This window comes from Ambystoma mexicanum, chromosome 11 (genome assembly GCF_040938575.1).
Source record: "Ambystoma mexicanum isolate Mex_15411 chromosome 11, UKY_AmexF1_1, whole genome shotgun sequence".
Classification (NCBI taxonomy): domain Eukaryota; kingdom Metazoa; phylum Chordata; class Amphibia; order Caudata; family Ambystomatidae; genus Ambystoma; species Ambystoma mexicanum.
This window is the reverse complement of record NC_090934.1, coordinates 390,897,961-390,912,715: the sequence shown is the minus strand read 5'-3', so window position 1 is coordinate 390,912,715 and position 14,755 is coordinate 390,897,961. Positions and strand designations below refer to the sequence as shown.

Below are 14,755 nucleotides of genomic sequence, written 5' to 3'. Positions count from 1 at the left end.
GGGAGCAAGGTCATGTGCTGCTTCCTTGATGATGGGCATGAGTCACCTTGGCAATTAGAGGGTTTAAGATTGCGAATGATGTTTCAAGGGTGGTGAGTGGGGTGAAACTAAAAGGGGTGTGGGTAAATGAGGCCGTCAGAGTCTGGGGAGGTTTGGTAGGGGGGGTTAGTGAGTAGGGTATTTTGTTTGGCGTTGATTTTAGATTGCAAAGTGATAATTTTGGTAAGGAGGGCGTTTTGGATGTTATTGCACCATTTACTGTCTTTGGTGCAGGTGTCAGGCGCAGGGGATGGTGATTCCAGTTCTTTAAGGATTTTAAATAATTCCTTAGTGTTGGATTCCGCTTGAACGATGCATTGGTTATAGGTCTCCTTTTTAGCTTGTAGAATCGCTTCTTTGTAGTTATGGGTAGTATGATGAGGCGATCTTTGTTAGGGTCACAAGGGTGACTCTTCCAGAGTGATTCAGCCTTACGTTTTTCTTTACGTAGAATTCTTAGCTGCGGTGTGAACCAAGAGTTCAGGTGGGCCTGTTGCTTGGCTTTCCGTAGTTTAAGTGGAGCTATATTGTCAATGGCTTTAAGCAGTGTTTGATTGAATATGTCTACTAGAACTGTAGGGTCGTTGTGTTGGGACACGCATTTGTTCAGGATGGGAAGGATGAGAGGGAGGAGTTTATCCTTAGTGATGTCTTTTTTGTTCCTAGTGGGGATGGCTGGAGCTATGGTAGGAGCAGTGAGGGGGTTGGTCGCTGGTAAGTGGAAGATGATAATGTGATGGTCTGACCAGGCGCAAGCGTGGTTGGAGCTTACCAATGTGTTACAGTTAAGGTCAGTGATCCAATCAAGCGTCCTGCCCTTAATATGGGTAGGTTCGTCAATGCGTTGTTGGAAGCCTAGGTTAGCTAATGTGGTAGCGACTTCCGAGGCCAGGTGATCCTTAGAGTCGAGAAGGCCCAGGTTAAGGTCGCCTAGTAGCAGTACCTTCGAGTTGGGTTTGGTATTGACGGTCAGAATGGCCGTGATCTCATCTATGAAAGAGCCAAGTGGTCCAGGAGGTCTATAGATAAGGTGGATGGTGGCAGTGTTAGTTGGAGATAGGGTGAGTTTCACAGAGAGGGATTCTGCGGAAGTGAGCTCAATGTTAGGGATGGTTCTGAGTGTAATGTTATTTCTGTGTATAAATGCAACTCCACCTCCTTTAGATGTAGTTTGGCGGTCCGCTCTAGTGATGGAGTCACCGATGGGGATGGCGAGGGCAAGGAGTGGGCCAGAGGCAGCATGTAGCCAGGTTTCCGTAATGGCTAAGACGTCAAGGTTTTGAGTGGTGATAAGGTTGGAGATGTCCAGCGCGTGGGCCATGATAGATCTAGCATTGATGAGGGCGCCCTTGAGTTCTTTAGCAAGGATAGTGCAAGGGAATGGTGGTGTATTCTGTGTAGTGGTAGTGTTGTAAGTGTGCTGGATGCTCGCGGGATGAGGGGCGCGAGGCAATCTGAATCCCAGTCTGAAATTCCTGACTTGGAGCGTGCACGGTTGATTGGGTGTAGGTTTGGTGGCAAAGTGTTGGAGCCATAGGGCAGGGTCATTAAGGTATGGGTTGCTGATGGGCATGGTGAGAAAGAATGGGGTGATGAGACAGTGGTTAGTCTTAGTAGTAATGGGGGTGGGGGGCAGAGCAAGGTGGCAATAGTGAACCCTGCAATGGTAGCAAGAATTGGGTGACTGGCATGAGGCAGTGGCCGCATATCGAAAGCCAAGTGTCCTAACCGTCTGTGCAATGAGGTGGGGGAGCACTGGAGGGTATGTGGAGGGGTTCTGCACTGGTCCGCGGAGGGCTCCACAAGACGAAGGAAATCCGCATACAGTTTGCTAGATGAGTACCTGTACAGGTGGCTCAGAGGCAGTGGTTCAGCTAGTCTGGCAAGGTAGGTACATGAGCAAATGCACTCAATGACTCAGGCAGAGGTTCTGCTAGTCTGGCAAGGTAGGTACATGAGCAAATGCAATCAATGACTCAAGGCAGAGGTTCAGCTAGTCTAGCAAGGTGGGTACATGTGTAAATGCAGAGTGCATGTGCAAACAGCTGCGGTAGACCAAAAGGGTTCACCTAAATGCAGAATTCACAGGTAAGGCTAAAATGGCATATGCAAGCAGGTACAGTAGAACAGGTAAGGCTAAAATGGCATATGCAGGCAGGTACAGTAGACCAGAGGGGTCCACCTAAATGCAGAATTCACAAGTAAGGCTAAAATGGCATATGCAAGCAGGTACAGTAGACCAAAAGGGTTCATCTGAATGCAGAATTCACAGGTAAGGCTAAGTGGCATGTGTAAACAGGTACAGTAGATCAAGAGGGTTCACCTACATGCCAAAATCACTTTCGGACTAAGATGGCATGTGCAAGCAGGTACAGTAAACCAAAAGGGTTCACCTAAATGTAGAATTCAGGTAAGGTTAAAATGGCATATGCAAGTAGGTACAGTAGACCAAAAGGGTTCACTTAAATGCAGAGTGTGCAGGTGGAGCTGAGATGGCACACGAAAGGCAGGCATGGGTTAGTTATGCTGTCAGCATTTAGTTATGGTTAAGCAGGTAGAGGCGTGCCGCATGTGTGTGTTTGGATGCCGTGGTTTTGCACTAGCGCTTAGCATGTCATGGCGGCAGCACAGATAAATACCAAGGCTAGCAATTAGAGGTGGTGTGGAGAGTCTTACAGTTACTATAGCAGAAGTCCAGGAGTCCAGGCTCTGGGCTATTCCGGCTCCTGCCAGGGTCAAGTAAGTTGCAAGTTGCAGGGCCTGGGGGTTAGGCGCAGACTGCAGCACGGCACGCTCGGTCAGCTCCGTCAGCGGCCTTTTCCTCGGCATTCTCCGGAGGCCGGCGCTCGCATGCCGGCGAAAGGGGATTGGCTTTGAGGCACAGCCAATCGGTTACTGTGGTGCCTGCTGGGCCATGTAGGCAGAGGGTGCGGCGAACGTGTCGGCCATCTTGGAAGGATGGCCGCGTGTCGTAGTGTAGGCAGAATGCACTCCTGTGCGTTTTAAGGAAGGCTATTAAGCCTTGTATTAGGCAAGACAGAAGGTGCACATATTGCACTTACAAATGGTTTTAAAAATCAGCAATAAGCGGCGCAATGCCGTGGGGCCGTGCAGGGGCTTGTGGTCATCAAGCAGGTGGCCCCAGGCTTACCTTGCCTCTGGTGGGGGTCGTGATGGGGGGGCTCCTGCCGCCCGGGGGAGCTCAGCCGGAGCTCCTGCTCAGCTGGGAACTTTGCTTTGTTCGTCTTCTTTATTCCGTGTGCATTTGTGAAAAATCCGTTCAAAGATGAGCTTGATTGTTAGTCTAGTGGGTGGGATATATACGGTTGTCGTCAGTGTTAGTCTAATAAGTGCATGTGATAGTTATCCTCCAGAGGACGATCAAAATGTCACGCCAGGCATAGCGCGCAGACTTATGCAACAGCGTTTTTGCTTAATGCGGCGGTCAACAGCAAAAAATGCCAGTATAAGCCCGATGGCACCGGGAAGTCAGGCACCAGAACTTTTTCACGGGTCAGGCGGCAACCCGCCGGTAGCACCGGCAGGGTTACCGCCGGACCCGTAATGAGCTCCAATGTGTTTTTATATTCATAATTAAATGAATGATGTTGAGATAACAATAGGGACTTGTTATTATGTGTAGGAGATTGCTATATTAAAGTATTCTGTAAATGCCATGAGAGGTGGTATATACATTGTGGTACATACATTTTTTGTGTTCTGAGGTTTGTGCAGTCAGCTGACAAAGACGGTCATTTTAGGCATCCAGCAGTTGAACCTCGGTTGGTCTGGGAGCAGGATGTTTCCTAGCCAGTAGTGGCTGGCACACAATGGGTGTCGGGATGCAGCTCCTCACATTAGACATAGGTCATCACTTCTCTTCCATGTACGGTTTACCATTTCAAGAGTGCTCTGCATGACAGAAAATAATCCTGCTGCCAGCAGGGATAGAGGACCCGCAGACCCTCATTTGGAGGTATGTTGGGTGAGCATGGGACCACAGCCCATAGAAGGATGTGAGGGCTTCTTTTCAGTCGCTCTACTGAGCAGAGATGGGGTCAGGGAGAAACGTGTCAATCAACTCGTTTCCCTGCTTCATGAATATGAGGGGCTAAGAATTCTGGAGCAAAGCTGAGAGACCAGTCAGCAAAAAAGAAGTACATGTTGAACAAAAGAAGTAATGTTGTGTTCTTGTGTGGGTGCTGTGTGTTTAGAGGCCGGCAATGTGTGTTACATTAGCAATCCTGGCAAATATTGGCCACTGGATTTAAGAAAACATGTGGGCAATGGTGACATATATTTGACGACATCACAACGTGTTTAAATTGCTATGGTGTTTTTTGGGAACAGCCAGTATCACCTGTTCACAAAGTGCGAAGTTGGCATACATTGCACACAGCCAACATGAACATGTTTTTACTGTGGCAATACTGTTATATTGTTTCCTCGTTAATTTTCTTTCCTCCAGCAGACTAAGATCTGGATACTCCTGGTGGGCACTCAAACTACTACAGTGCTGATTTGGCACAGTTTAAAAGCATATTAGCATAAGATAATGATAGAATATGCGCACAGGCATCATGAATATGGGGATTTACAGTAACAGTGGGGCAAACATTGTAAACACAGGCATCATGATGTGTCATTTACAGTGGCAATGTCAGCTTATATTGTGGGCACAAGCATCAAGACTGTTATTTTACAATGGGAATACTGGTATCCAAATTTGGAACAGGCATCATAAAGTGTGTTTTATAAAGTGTAGGCAATGTTGGCTTATATTGGGCTCGTCATTATGACAATGTACTTTACAGTGATAGTGCTGTTATGTATTGTGGGTACAAGCACCATGACAAAGGTGTTGGTGACCTGGCTTGTATTTTCTTTTTCTTATGTGTTGCCCTCCAGAAAGGATTGAAAATAGTATGACTTAAAATTAAACTCATGAACAAATCTGCATGTTAAATGCACTATTTTAACTCATTATTTAACAAACTAATTCTTAGAGGGAGAACACCAGCCAACTACTTTTAGTTGGTGAAGGCTCCCTTGCTCTGGTTGGTTGCTTGGGCAAATTCAGGGACATATTTATGCCCTTACGGTGAAAAGAAATGACCAGTCGGCAGATGGCCGGTATCAGGACTGGCATGAACTCCCAAGGTACCATGATGTGGTGTGAGGAAGAAGAGGCATTGGGAACGAGGGCCAGAGACACTCAGAGAAGTTTGGAATGCATTGAGTTTCACACAGCACGCCGTTTGCTGTTTCGAGGTAGCAGGGGCCCCTGCTAGTTTTGTGACTGTGCTCTGATGAAGGAGACTGAACACATTAACAAGTCCTGGGAATGAAGGATCGAAGGAGTGAGATTAGCTCAAATGTGCTTCTGGGGATATCGAGAGACTGCGCTTGTCGGCGCCCAGCTTTGTTTTCGCATTTATGTGTCTGAAGTCAGGGGGAGTAAGAAAAAATAGGAGCTTGATTAGTGTGATGTTTCCATTCAAGGCGGTAATGTTGCTCTGTCGATCCGTTCATGTATGAGGCATGATCATGACTCGATGGATGAGCTTTTTACCCCCTACCAGATGTATCAGAGCTGTTCCATTATCTCTCTAAAGATGACAGCATTTCTTGTGCCCTTCACTGCGCAGGTAGCTGGGTTGGTCGGTCGGTTTGCGGTATATAGGTGCCTGTATATTTTAACGTCTTATGCTGGTAATGTCGTCTAAAGATTGAAATTCTTTTGAGGAGTGTATGATTTTAAAGTTGATTCTCTGATGGAGTTGTATTCAATTGTTGTGAAATAGTACAATGTCGTCGTGTGCAAGGGAATCCGAACCAGAAGGAGGTCTTGTTGGAGTGGAGGAAGGTCACAGGTTATATGTGGATTTTGACGAGCAAGTTGTGTTTCACTGTGGCATAAATATCTTCACATATTGTGGTGCCATGTAGCTCCCACAATCAAGGCTCTGCGGCGTACCATACGGCCGTACAGATGAAAGAGGTAAGGTTGCAGATTATACCCAATGGACAGGTGCCAAGAGGGGTAATTGATCAGGCGAGCATAGTATGCTTCGGGAACCGTGGGATGCTAGTGAATGTTGATGATCAACAAGCAAGAAGGATGGAGAACGATGGATTCACATAACTATGACTGGGTAGGACATGACTCATGCCGTGGGAAGGTTTCAGCGCAAGTAAGGTTAAGTGCGAGACAGCACAAGTTTGACATTATTTTTAAAGTTTAAGGATTACTGTGTATATGATGACTACTGTCATTTGATATTTTCTTAAATATGTATATTACATTTCTGAGGGGAGGATTTTTAGTATGTGAGAAAGTGGGTGTGGGGGGGTTGCACGTTTATTTGTGGGAGCATGTTTCCTGTGTGTTATGACCCCGGGGAAGAACACAATGGAGTGCATGCAGAGGTTCCTAAGCGGGTGTTGACAGTCTGGATGCTGACCTCCCAACTGTCTTCCTTGATTCTGCATGCCATGTCTCATCGAAGATGATCATACTGTGTGATCAGATTTTTCAATCACGTCTTTTTTTGTGTTCTCTCTATCTCTTTCTACTCTCTCTCCCACTCTTTCCCCCTCCCTCTTCCTATGGAGTCCAGGGCAGTGAATTTCTTGTGTGTCTACTGTTTCAGGAGTCATCGATCGCTGCACGTCTGTGAAGTATCACTACACCTCCTCGTCTCTTCCACGTAACCTGCCCATCAACATCACCAAGACCATCCGACAGGACGAGTGGCATGCCCTGCGTGAGTATGAGGGGATCCCACCTCCGATCACGGATCATATTTTAGTGCATTTTAATGTACCTCTACCATTGTTGGCGGGGAATGCTCCCCACACCTTAGTCCTGATATGTCACGTGTCTCTATGCCATCAACTACTGAGTGACACTTCCTCATGTTGATCGATAAAAGGTAAACCGACGCAGAGGGACTTACTCTCCCCAGTCCCCTGCTATATCTTTGCTCTCTGGGTGCTCATTATCCCCCCTCCCATGTCCTCACTTTATTGTCTTTTTCCTTGACCTACGTCCTTCTACTTTTCCCCCTTTTCTTCTCTGTCATGTATTTCCCTAATTTTGTCGCTCTTTGTCCTTCTTCCACTCAGCAACCCCTCCAGCTAATCCAGAATAGGGCAGCAATACTTATCGTTGGCCTTAAGCCCAGGGACTGCACCTCTCCTGCCCTAAAAAGTCTTCACTGGCTCCCGTTTGCTTCACGGATTAAATTGAAATCCCTCTGCATCATCCACAAGGCTGTCTGGGCCCGAGGACCACACTATCTTCAACCTTATCTTATCTTACTAATTACTCCCCCTCCAGACCTCTATGTTCCTAAGGCACCAACTTTTTGTGTGTAAAGCATTTTGCTAAACAGAGGGCAGGAGGTCGATCACATTCCTCAGATGGCTCCCTCCTATGGAACAGCCTCCCCCTCTTTCTGCGCCTTCAGCAGGACTTTCTTAAATTCTGGAAGCTCCTCAAGACTTTCCTCTTTACCTCCTCCTTCACATCTTCTCTTCTCTGCTAATCTCACAGTTGATATGATTGGTGTCCTGGGCCCCTATGCATCCTCTGGGCCTCTGACCTGCCACATCCAATCGCCCCTGTTTACCCTCAGCACTTGCCTCAGCACACTTTCCGCCCTGGAGGTTTGCGCTTAAAACCAACACGGCTCCAGGCCATATATCACTCACCATACCATGTACTTCATTTGTTGCTCACCCATGAACACGGGCCCACAAGCACCGACCCCCTCTGCCCTCTCCCTTGCTGCAGTTGCACGTTCTGAATACTCACAAGGCACAGTAGGTTCGTCCTTTTTCCTTTATCTCTCCACAGTTGTTTTTATATTTTGTGTTTGTTATTGTGTTTCACTCCCTTTTTCCCTCCCTTTGCCGTGTGGGTGGTTTGAAACAGTATGTACTTGCAGTATAAGCACCAAACAAGCAAGTATTAAATACATAAATAAATTACTCTCCCTACCCCTACCCTTTAGCCTGCTTTCTCTTGCTATGTTTTCTCTCTTGCCTCCCCCCTGTTGTTTCTCTTCCCTTGTTATCTTTCTCCTGTCCCTCAACTGCTGCTTCCTTCCTCCTGTCCCTCTACACTCAGATCCCTCTCCCCATCTCTTCTCCTTTTTCCTCCCCCCTATTGTTCTCTCTCTCTCACCGTATCTCCCTTCTCTTGTCTTTTCACTGTAGGTTTGAGTCTCCCATTGTTTCTTCTCTAATGCCCTCCCCATTGTTTTCACTCTCTGCAGTTATCTCCCCTCTCCTGCCCCATTCTATGTTATTCCTTTACCTCTGTTATCGCCTCTCTTCTCCCCATCCCATGCTGTTTTCCATCTCCTGTCATCTCGCCACTGCGACCCATGCTTTCTTCATCCCTTTCCTTGGCCCCCTACCTTGCTATCAGTTCTCTCCTCTACACGGTAGTCAGGGAATGGTCATACAAGAGCTCATAGAACACCACAAAAGGAATTGATGATTCCCAAGATGGTTTGGAAATAATTGCTTGGAACTGTTCCCGTACTGTGATTGAATAACAGAGTCTGAAGGAACCCAGAGTCCTTCTCTGTCAGCATGACTCTGTATACTAGTTACTGATGTTCATTAGTCCCTGCATGAAGGACACCAGCCTATCAAGTGGCCGAGAACATGACTAGAACCTGCCAGTAACCACCCGTGTTCCATGGGTCCGCCTTTGTTGTGGATTCCATAACTGCCCTGGCTGCGTATTTTCCCAGCTGCCCTCTACCCCCAACATCCCTGCCCCTCCCAACCACCAATTTCCTCTTTACCTTCCCACACCGGCCATCTCGACACATTCATGCCTGCTTTCTGCTCGGCCACTGTAAATAGTAAAGGGACGTACCCCCTTTTGCTATTTCCTGCAACCGCCATCTTGTTTTATGTTCTTTTAAGGGACAATCAGCACATGCAAGTTACAGAAAACTTGTTTCGCATTGAAAAAATATTATTGGACAAAGGTTGATAGCATTAAGCCCCACGTTTGGGGAAAACATGGCTAGTGATGCCCCTGAGTCTTCGCAAGACCCTGGCTCAATTGTGAGCCATTCTTGCACCATAACACAGCTTCGGAGTCTAATCAGCACGCTCAGCTCACTTGCCAAGCATGCCACCAATACTGTCAACTAACTACGCCACTGTAGATTAGCAAATACTCTGCCATCGTTTTTACAAAGCCTACAATGCTTTGCGTTGGCAGGCTGGTGTTGGAGATAGCATTTTACAGTCCCCCTGCTGCCACTACATTTAATACATGTTTTTGTGTTTCATTGATTCCCATGAAATGTGATCTCTATTGTATGTTCTTTTGCGATCAAAAGATCATTGGTTCCCTCTAGAAAAAAAATATAATAATGAGCCAAAAAAGAATAAAATAAAAATACCTAAATGTAAATCAACTAAAAGCGTTGGGGGTAATTTTATAATATATGATAATTGCACACACTTACACTTACGTGTTGCTGGTCTCCTGCATGTCACTTTCAAAGCAGAGTGGAAAAGTGAGGAGTAAAGCAAGGCAAAGTCGCTTTTACTCTTCACTTTTACTCTCTGCTTTAAAGGAATAGTGTGCTCTAAAATATTATTGGCTAAAAAGATGGCCAATAATTAAAAATATATCTAAAAAATATATTTTTTTAAAAGTCCCTATGTAAAGTATAGAGCAAATGAAGCTCAAACTGAAAAATGTGAAGCACTAGGAGGCATCCATTTTGCGAAATGGATGCCTCCTGTGCTTGCCCTTGCGGCACTAATGAAGCAAAAGCCAGCCAGCTGTAATAAACAAAAGCTACCACTGGGTGGCCTTTGCTTCATTGGTGCCGGAGGACGGAGACCAGAGACTGCAGGCAGGAAAGCTGCATCTGGGTAAGTGCTTATTTCTATTTCTAAATAAGCACTAGCTGTGGGTTTTTTTCTAAGTTTTCTGGGCTGGAGGAGCCCGGAAAACTTAGAAAGAAAACCACAGCTTTTAAAACGTTGTATTTATGTTTGCGGTAGCTTCAGCTTGGAGCCCCGGGGGCTCCAAGCTGAAGCTACCGCAAACATAAATACAATGTTGTTGTTTTTAAAAACGCTGCGGTTTTCTTTCTAAAGTTTCTCACGCTCCTCCGAGCCGGGGGAGCCCGAGAAACTTAGCAAGAAAAACCACAGCGTTTTTTAATACAACCGTGTTTTGTTTCTGCCAGCCACTGCAGGCACACTCTTATCAAAAACGCCCTGGTGTAACGCTCACCTAGTATCCACGGGGACGTCACTCAGCCTGTTCTGACCTCTTACGACCTCGAACCCTTCCCTGGAGGCTATTCGACTGGAGACTGGCCCTGAAACACAGGATTGGTAGAGTTTAACTTCCTATTGTCTCTGTGTGCTTGAACCCCTTCTTCCCCGGGGTCCAAACCTTCCCTTTGATCCACAGCTCACCTTGTTTTCTTGGATAGTGTGCTTTTCCGTCCTGCTTTCAGCGCAGGGGCGTGTTGATTACTGCAGGCTCGTTGCTGCCTAGTTACTTCAGTGGCAAGAGTCTGACAGGTAAGTATAATGAGTCTTTTGAACAGTTCTCTAACTTCGTTCCTTTCCTTCCTGGTTCATAGTAATTTTTTCGAATTCAAAACATTTTTTTTTATATGTTTTTTATTCGAAATGGCGGGGTTCCCCCCGAACCCCCTTTTTTTAATGTTTTTTTTTGTTTTACCCATTTTTTTTTATTCCCAGACCCCAAAATAAATATATAATTAAAAAAAGAAGGAATTCGACTTTTATTTTCTCAACATTTTTTTTTTCGAAAAAATGACTGACCACCTTCCTTCCTTAGATGATGGCCGGCGTCCGGGGATGTTGGCGTGCTGCTGAGATGAGTAGCGCTGAAGGTGAGTGGGAGCGCGATGCGCAATGCACCCCTTTCCTATTTGTATTGAACTGAGTTCTTTTTCTGTGTCTTTTAGGTGCCGCGACGTTTTCAGCGTGGATGCCGGTTATGAAGAACAAATGCGGTGAGTAAGCGCGGTATGCGGCGCCTCTAGATGTTTCCACGCTAACCTGGAGTGTCTTTTCCCTCTTGCAGATGGATAAGAAGTTTGAAGCTCGAACAGTATTTAAAAATAAGCGAAGATTTGCAGAATGCTTACTAATGCATTTTTTCGGTTCTTTTCCCTTTTCCTTAGGAAGCGGCGTGTCGGGATGGGAATGACACAGCCGAAGCTGCCCGCAGAACAGAAGGAGCGATGAATGATGGGCAGAAGCGCTGCAAGATAAGGCTGTTCCTAACGGTGTTCTTGTTCTTGCAGGAGCTGAGCGCAGAAGAAAGATGCAGGCCTACTGGAGACCGATCCAAACACGGTGAGTGTCACGCTGCAGGTGCAGAAAACGCAAGAATGTTTCTCAGCCTGGGCGTGGCTTAAATAATCTCTGGGTATCCCAGGTGTCTCTGGGCTGAACCACACCCAAAAGACTAGACTGCACATGCAGTTCTGGGAACCAAAATATGTGGGGGCATCCATCTTGTCCCCATCAATGCACTACAAGTCCAATCCCCAATGTTATCCTATGGGAGTGAGTGAGTCTGGTGCCACAAGCGCCAAGTCTGACTCCAAGTGGGTCTTTGGAGGGATGGAGAGGCACTTGAGGGCCATGTAGGTGATCGTGGCCTGGGTCCAGCCTCACATCTTGGAGGGCTGGGGACCTGAGGGGCAGGAATCATGACACCGTGGGAGTATACTTGCAAATAAATATGCAAAACCAAAAGCTGATGGCTGGGCATCACCCCAGACCGTCTTTTTTCAGCCTGCCAAGCCACTACACACAGGGAAAGACATATGCAAATCAGGCTTGGTCCCACCCCAGAAGGGGCAGTCCAGCCAGAACTGCTTGGTCACATCCCTTCTGCACAAGACACAGCATTCCCAAACATGTTTCGGCCCCTTTGGGCATCATCAGTGAGGAGTAGGTTGCACCTCCATCTCATGGCTGGATCCCGTTTGCAATGACACAGACAGGCTAAAAAACGGTGGTGTGGAAGGTTGCCCAGAGCAGTGCCAGTGGGTCAGATTAATTCAAAATCTTCACCCATCACTTTTTTAGTTATAGTTGTTTACCTGTGTGAGAGAGGGTATGGCCAGACTTAGGTCCCTTGCTCACTACGCCATAGGGAACCAAGCTGCAGCTCACTGATGAGGCCCAACAAGGCCGAAACATATCTAGAGGTTGCTTGTGTTTCCGTGCAGAGGGGACCTGGCCTAGCAGTTTGGGCTGGGCGGCTCCAATTGGTGGCAGTACCTGACTAATTTGCATGTGGCTGGACCCGTTTTGGAATGGCGCAAACAGGCTAAAAATTGGTGGTGTGAAAGGTTGCCCAAAGCAGTGCCAATGGTTCAGATTTATTCAAAACCTTCCACCCATCACTTTTTAGATGTACAAATAAATATGTACAACTTGATCAATCAAGTGACTGACTTAGGCCCACTGATCGTCCTGCTGATTATGTTAGAAAAGTGGACGGACCAATTTCAAGCCAGCAGCTGCGGGGAAAAACAGCAAAGATGTTAAGGAAACATGGGGCGCATCTCCTGCCAAAGGACGGCTTCACCCAGCCCGCACGTAGGGAGTAGAGATGGCAAGTGAAGCATAAACTAAAAGAGTGGGAGGATGTCCATTCTTAAGGACAGCTGGCATTTAGCCCCCCCCCTCCCTATTAGCGATCCTACTGATGAAAACACCTTGATATCACTTAAACGACAAATTAGTGGCTGTAGCAAACTCTGAAAGCAATCAAAATAAACTCATGGTAAAAAAGAAATTTACTGCTGTGAAGATTGTTTCAATCGAGAGCATAATGTTGAATGAGTAAAACAAAACAGTCTTGTGATAATTAGACAAGTCTGAAGTTAAAAAATAAAACAGTGAATCAGAAGTAATTGCGGTAATAAATTTCTTTTTTACCATGAGTTTATTTTGATTGCTTTCAGAGTTTGCTACAGCCACTAATTTGTCGTTTAAGTGATATCGTTTTGATACACCTATTAATTAAACAATTATAAGTACTTATAATTAACTTGGCAGCAGTGTGGACCCTTTTGTCTTTGCACAAGGATAATCGTAGCAGGGTTTTCAGACATATCTTTTCTCTAGGGCATACCCCAGAACTTACTAACATGGAGGTCCCCGGCAAAAGCCTTTGAAGCTAGGCCTGAACTGTGGAAGAAAGTGCAGTCACCACCACCTACTGTGGAATTGTAGAACGCCACCAGCTGTCTGCCGAGTTGGCAAATCACTGTTCTCAATTTACCATAACCAGGAACCCTTAGATGAATTAATACCCAATGTCGAGGTGATCAAACCATGGGACATTTTCCAGCACTGATCTGGCAGCGTAGATCTGGCGAGTGAGAGGGTGCCCAAAGCCCATGACACTGGCGAGTGAGAGGGTACCCAAAGCCCATGACAATTGACTTCGTCTTCCCGCTATTGATGGGGAAACCTTCACATAGGCAGCCGTTTGGGAATATATCCAGCAATCCGATTAGGACAGTTTTGGTTTATGACAAGATGTCAGCGTCATCCATGAGCAGCATGAGTAGAACAGGGATGTCTCCCATGTAAGGGCGGGGGGATCAGCGCCTTCTTTCACAAGCCACCTCCTGCGATGCAATGAGGTCAACGCAGCCCTGGCGGGCACCACAGGTAAGGGGGAATCTCCCCTTTAGGACCAACACATTCATGACCCAGAATATTTGTGCGGAAAGATTTGAGCAAGTGGATAAGGGCCGCCTCCATACGTTCCCCCTTAAATGCCTCCCATGACAGATCCTGATCCACGGCATTGAAGGGTGCTTCCAGGCCATAAATCCCAGGTACCAGCTAGCTCCATACAAATGAACACATTTCATGTGCGCACGGACCAGATGAAACCTCTGTGCCGCAGTTGCTGAAACCAACCTTGGTGATTTCCCTCAAAGCCGTATCCCAAACATATATGAGAGTTACCAAAATCTTTCCAAATCTGTCACACGTGCCATTGATTAAGGAGATTGGTCTATGCTTTGCTGGGATCTCTGGGGGTGTGTACTCATTCTGCAAGATCATACCGCAGCTCAATACTGGGTTTAAAAAAAATGTAGAGTTTCCCTTTATCTACTGCTTGAACCTTAATTTAGAAAAGATGAGTGGAATTCTTTCATAATCTGTTGTATTATTGGTTTAGATCCGCATTGTTGGTCCATCCACATATATATTTGCAAATTGCCTTCATCCCTCTTTCCCAAAATAAACTGTCCTGGGCTTCTGCGAGCAACAAAGCTGAACCACTCCCAAAGCTCTCCAGAGACAAGCCAAGGCAGCAGCTACTGAAAGCAGGGCTGGAGATGGACATTCCTGCCCTGGGCTATTTCCAGAGACAAGCCAAGGCAGCAGCCACTGAAAGCAGGGCTGGAGATGGACATTCCTGCCTGGGCTATTTCCAGAGACAAGCCAAGGCAGCACCCACTGAAAGCAGGGCTGGAGATGGACATTCCTGCCTGGGCTATTTCCAGAGACAAGCCAAGGCAGCAGCCACTGAAAGCAGGGTTGGAGATGGACATTCCTGCCCTGGGCTATTTCCAGAGACAAGCCAATGCAGCAGCTACTGAAACCAGGGCTGGAGAAGGACATTCCTGCCCCGGGCTATTTCCAGAGA

General features: G+C 46.6%; 1 protein-coding gene across 1 annotated transcript in view; it reads left to right on the top strand.

Moving 5' to 3' along the window:
* The window catches only part of LOC138503424 (titin homolog), a 296,164-nt gene that overhangs the window by 235,096 nt on the left and 46,313 nt on the right, over positions 1-14,755 (top strand). Inside the window, exon 2 of the mRNA XM_069623109.1 lies at positions 6,693-6,806. Coding sequence (XP_069479210.1) covers positions 6,693-6,806 — 114 coding nt within the window. The remainder of the gene's footprint in view (positions 1-6,692; positions 6,807-14,755) is intronic.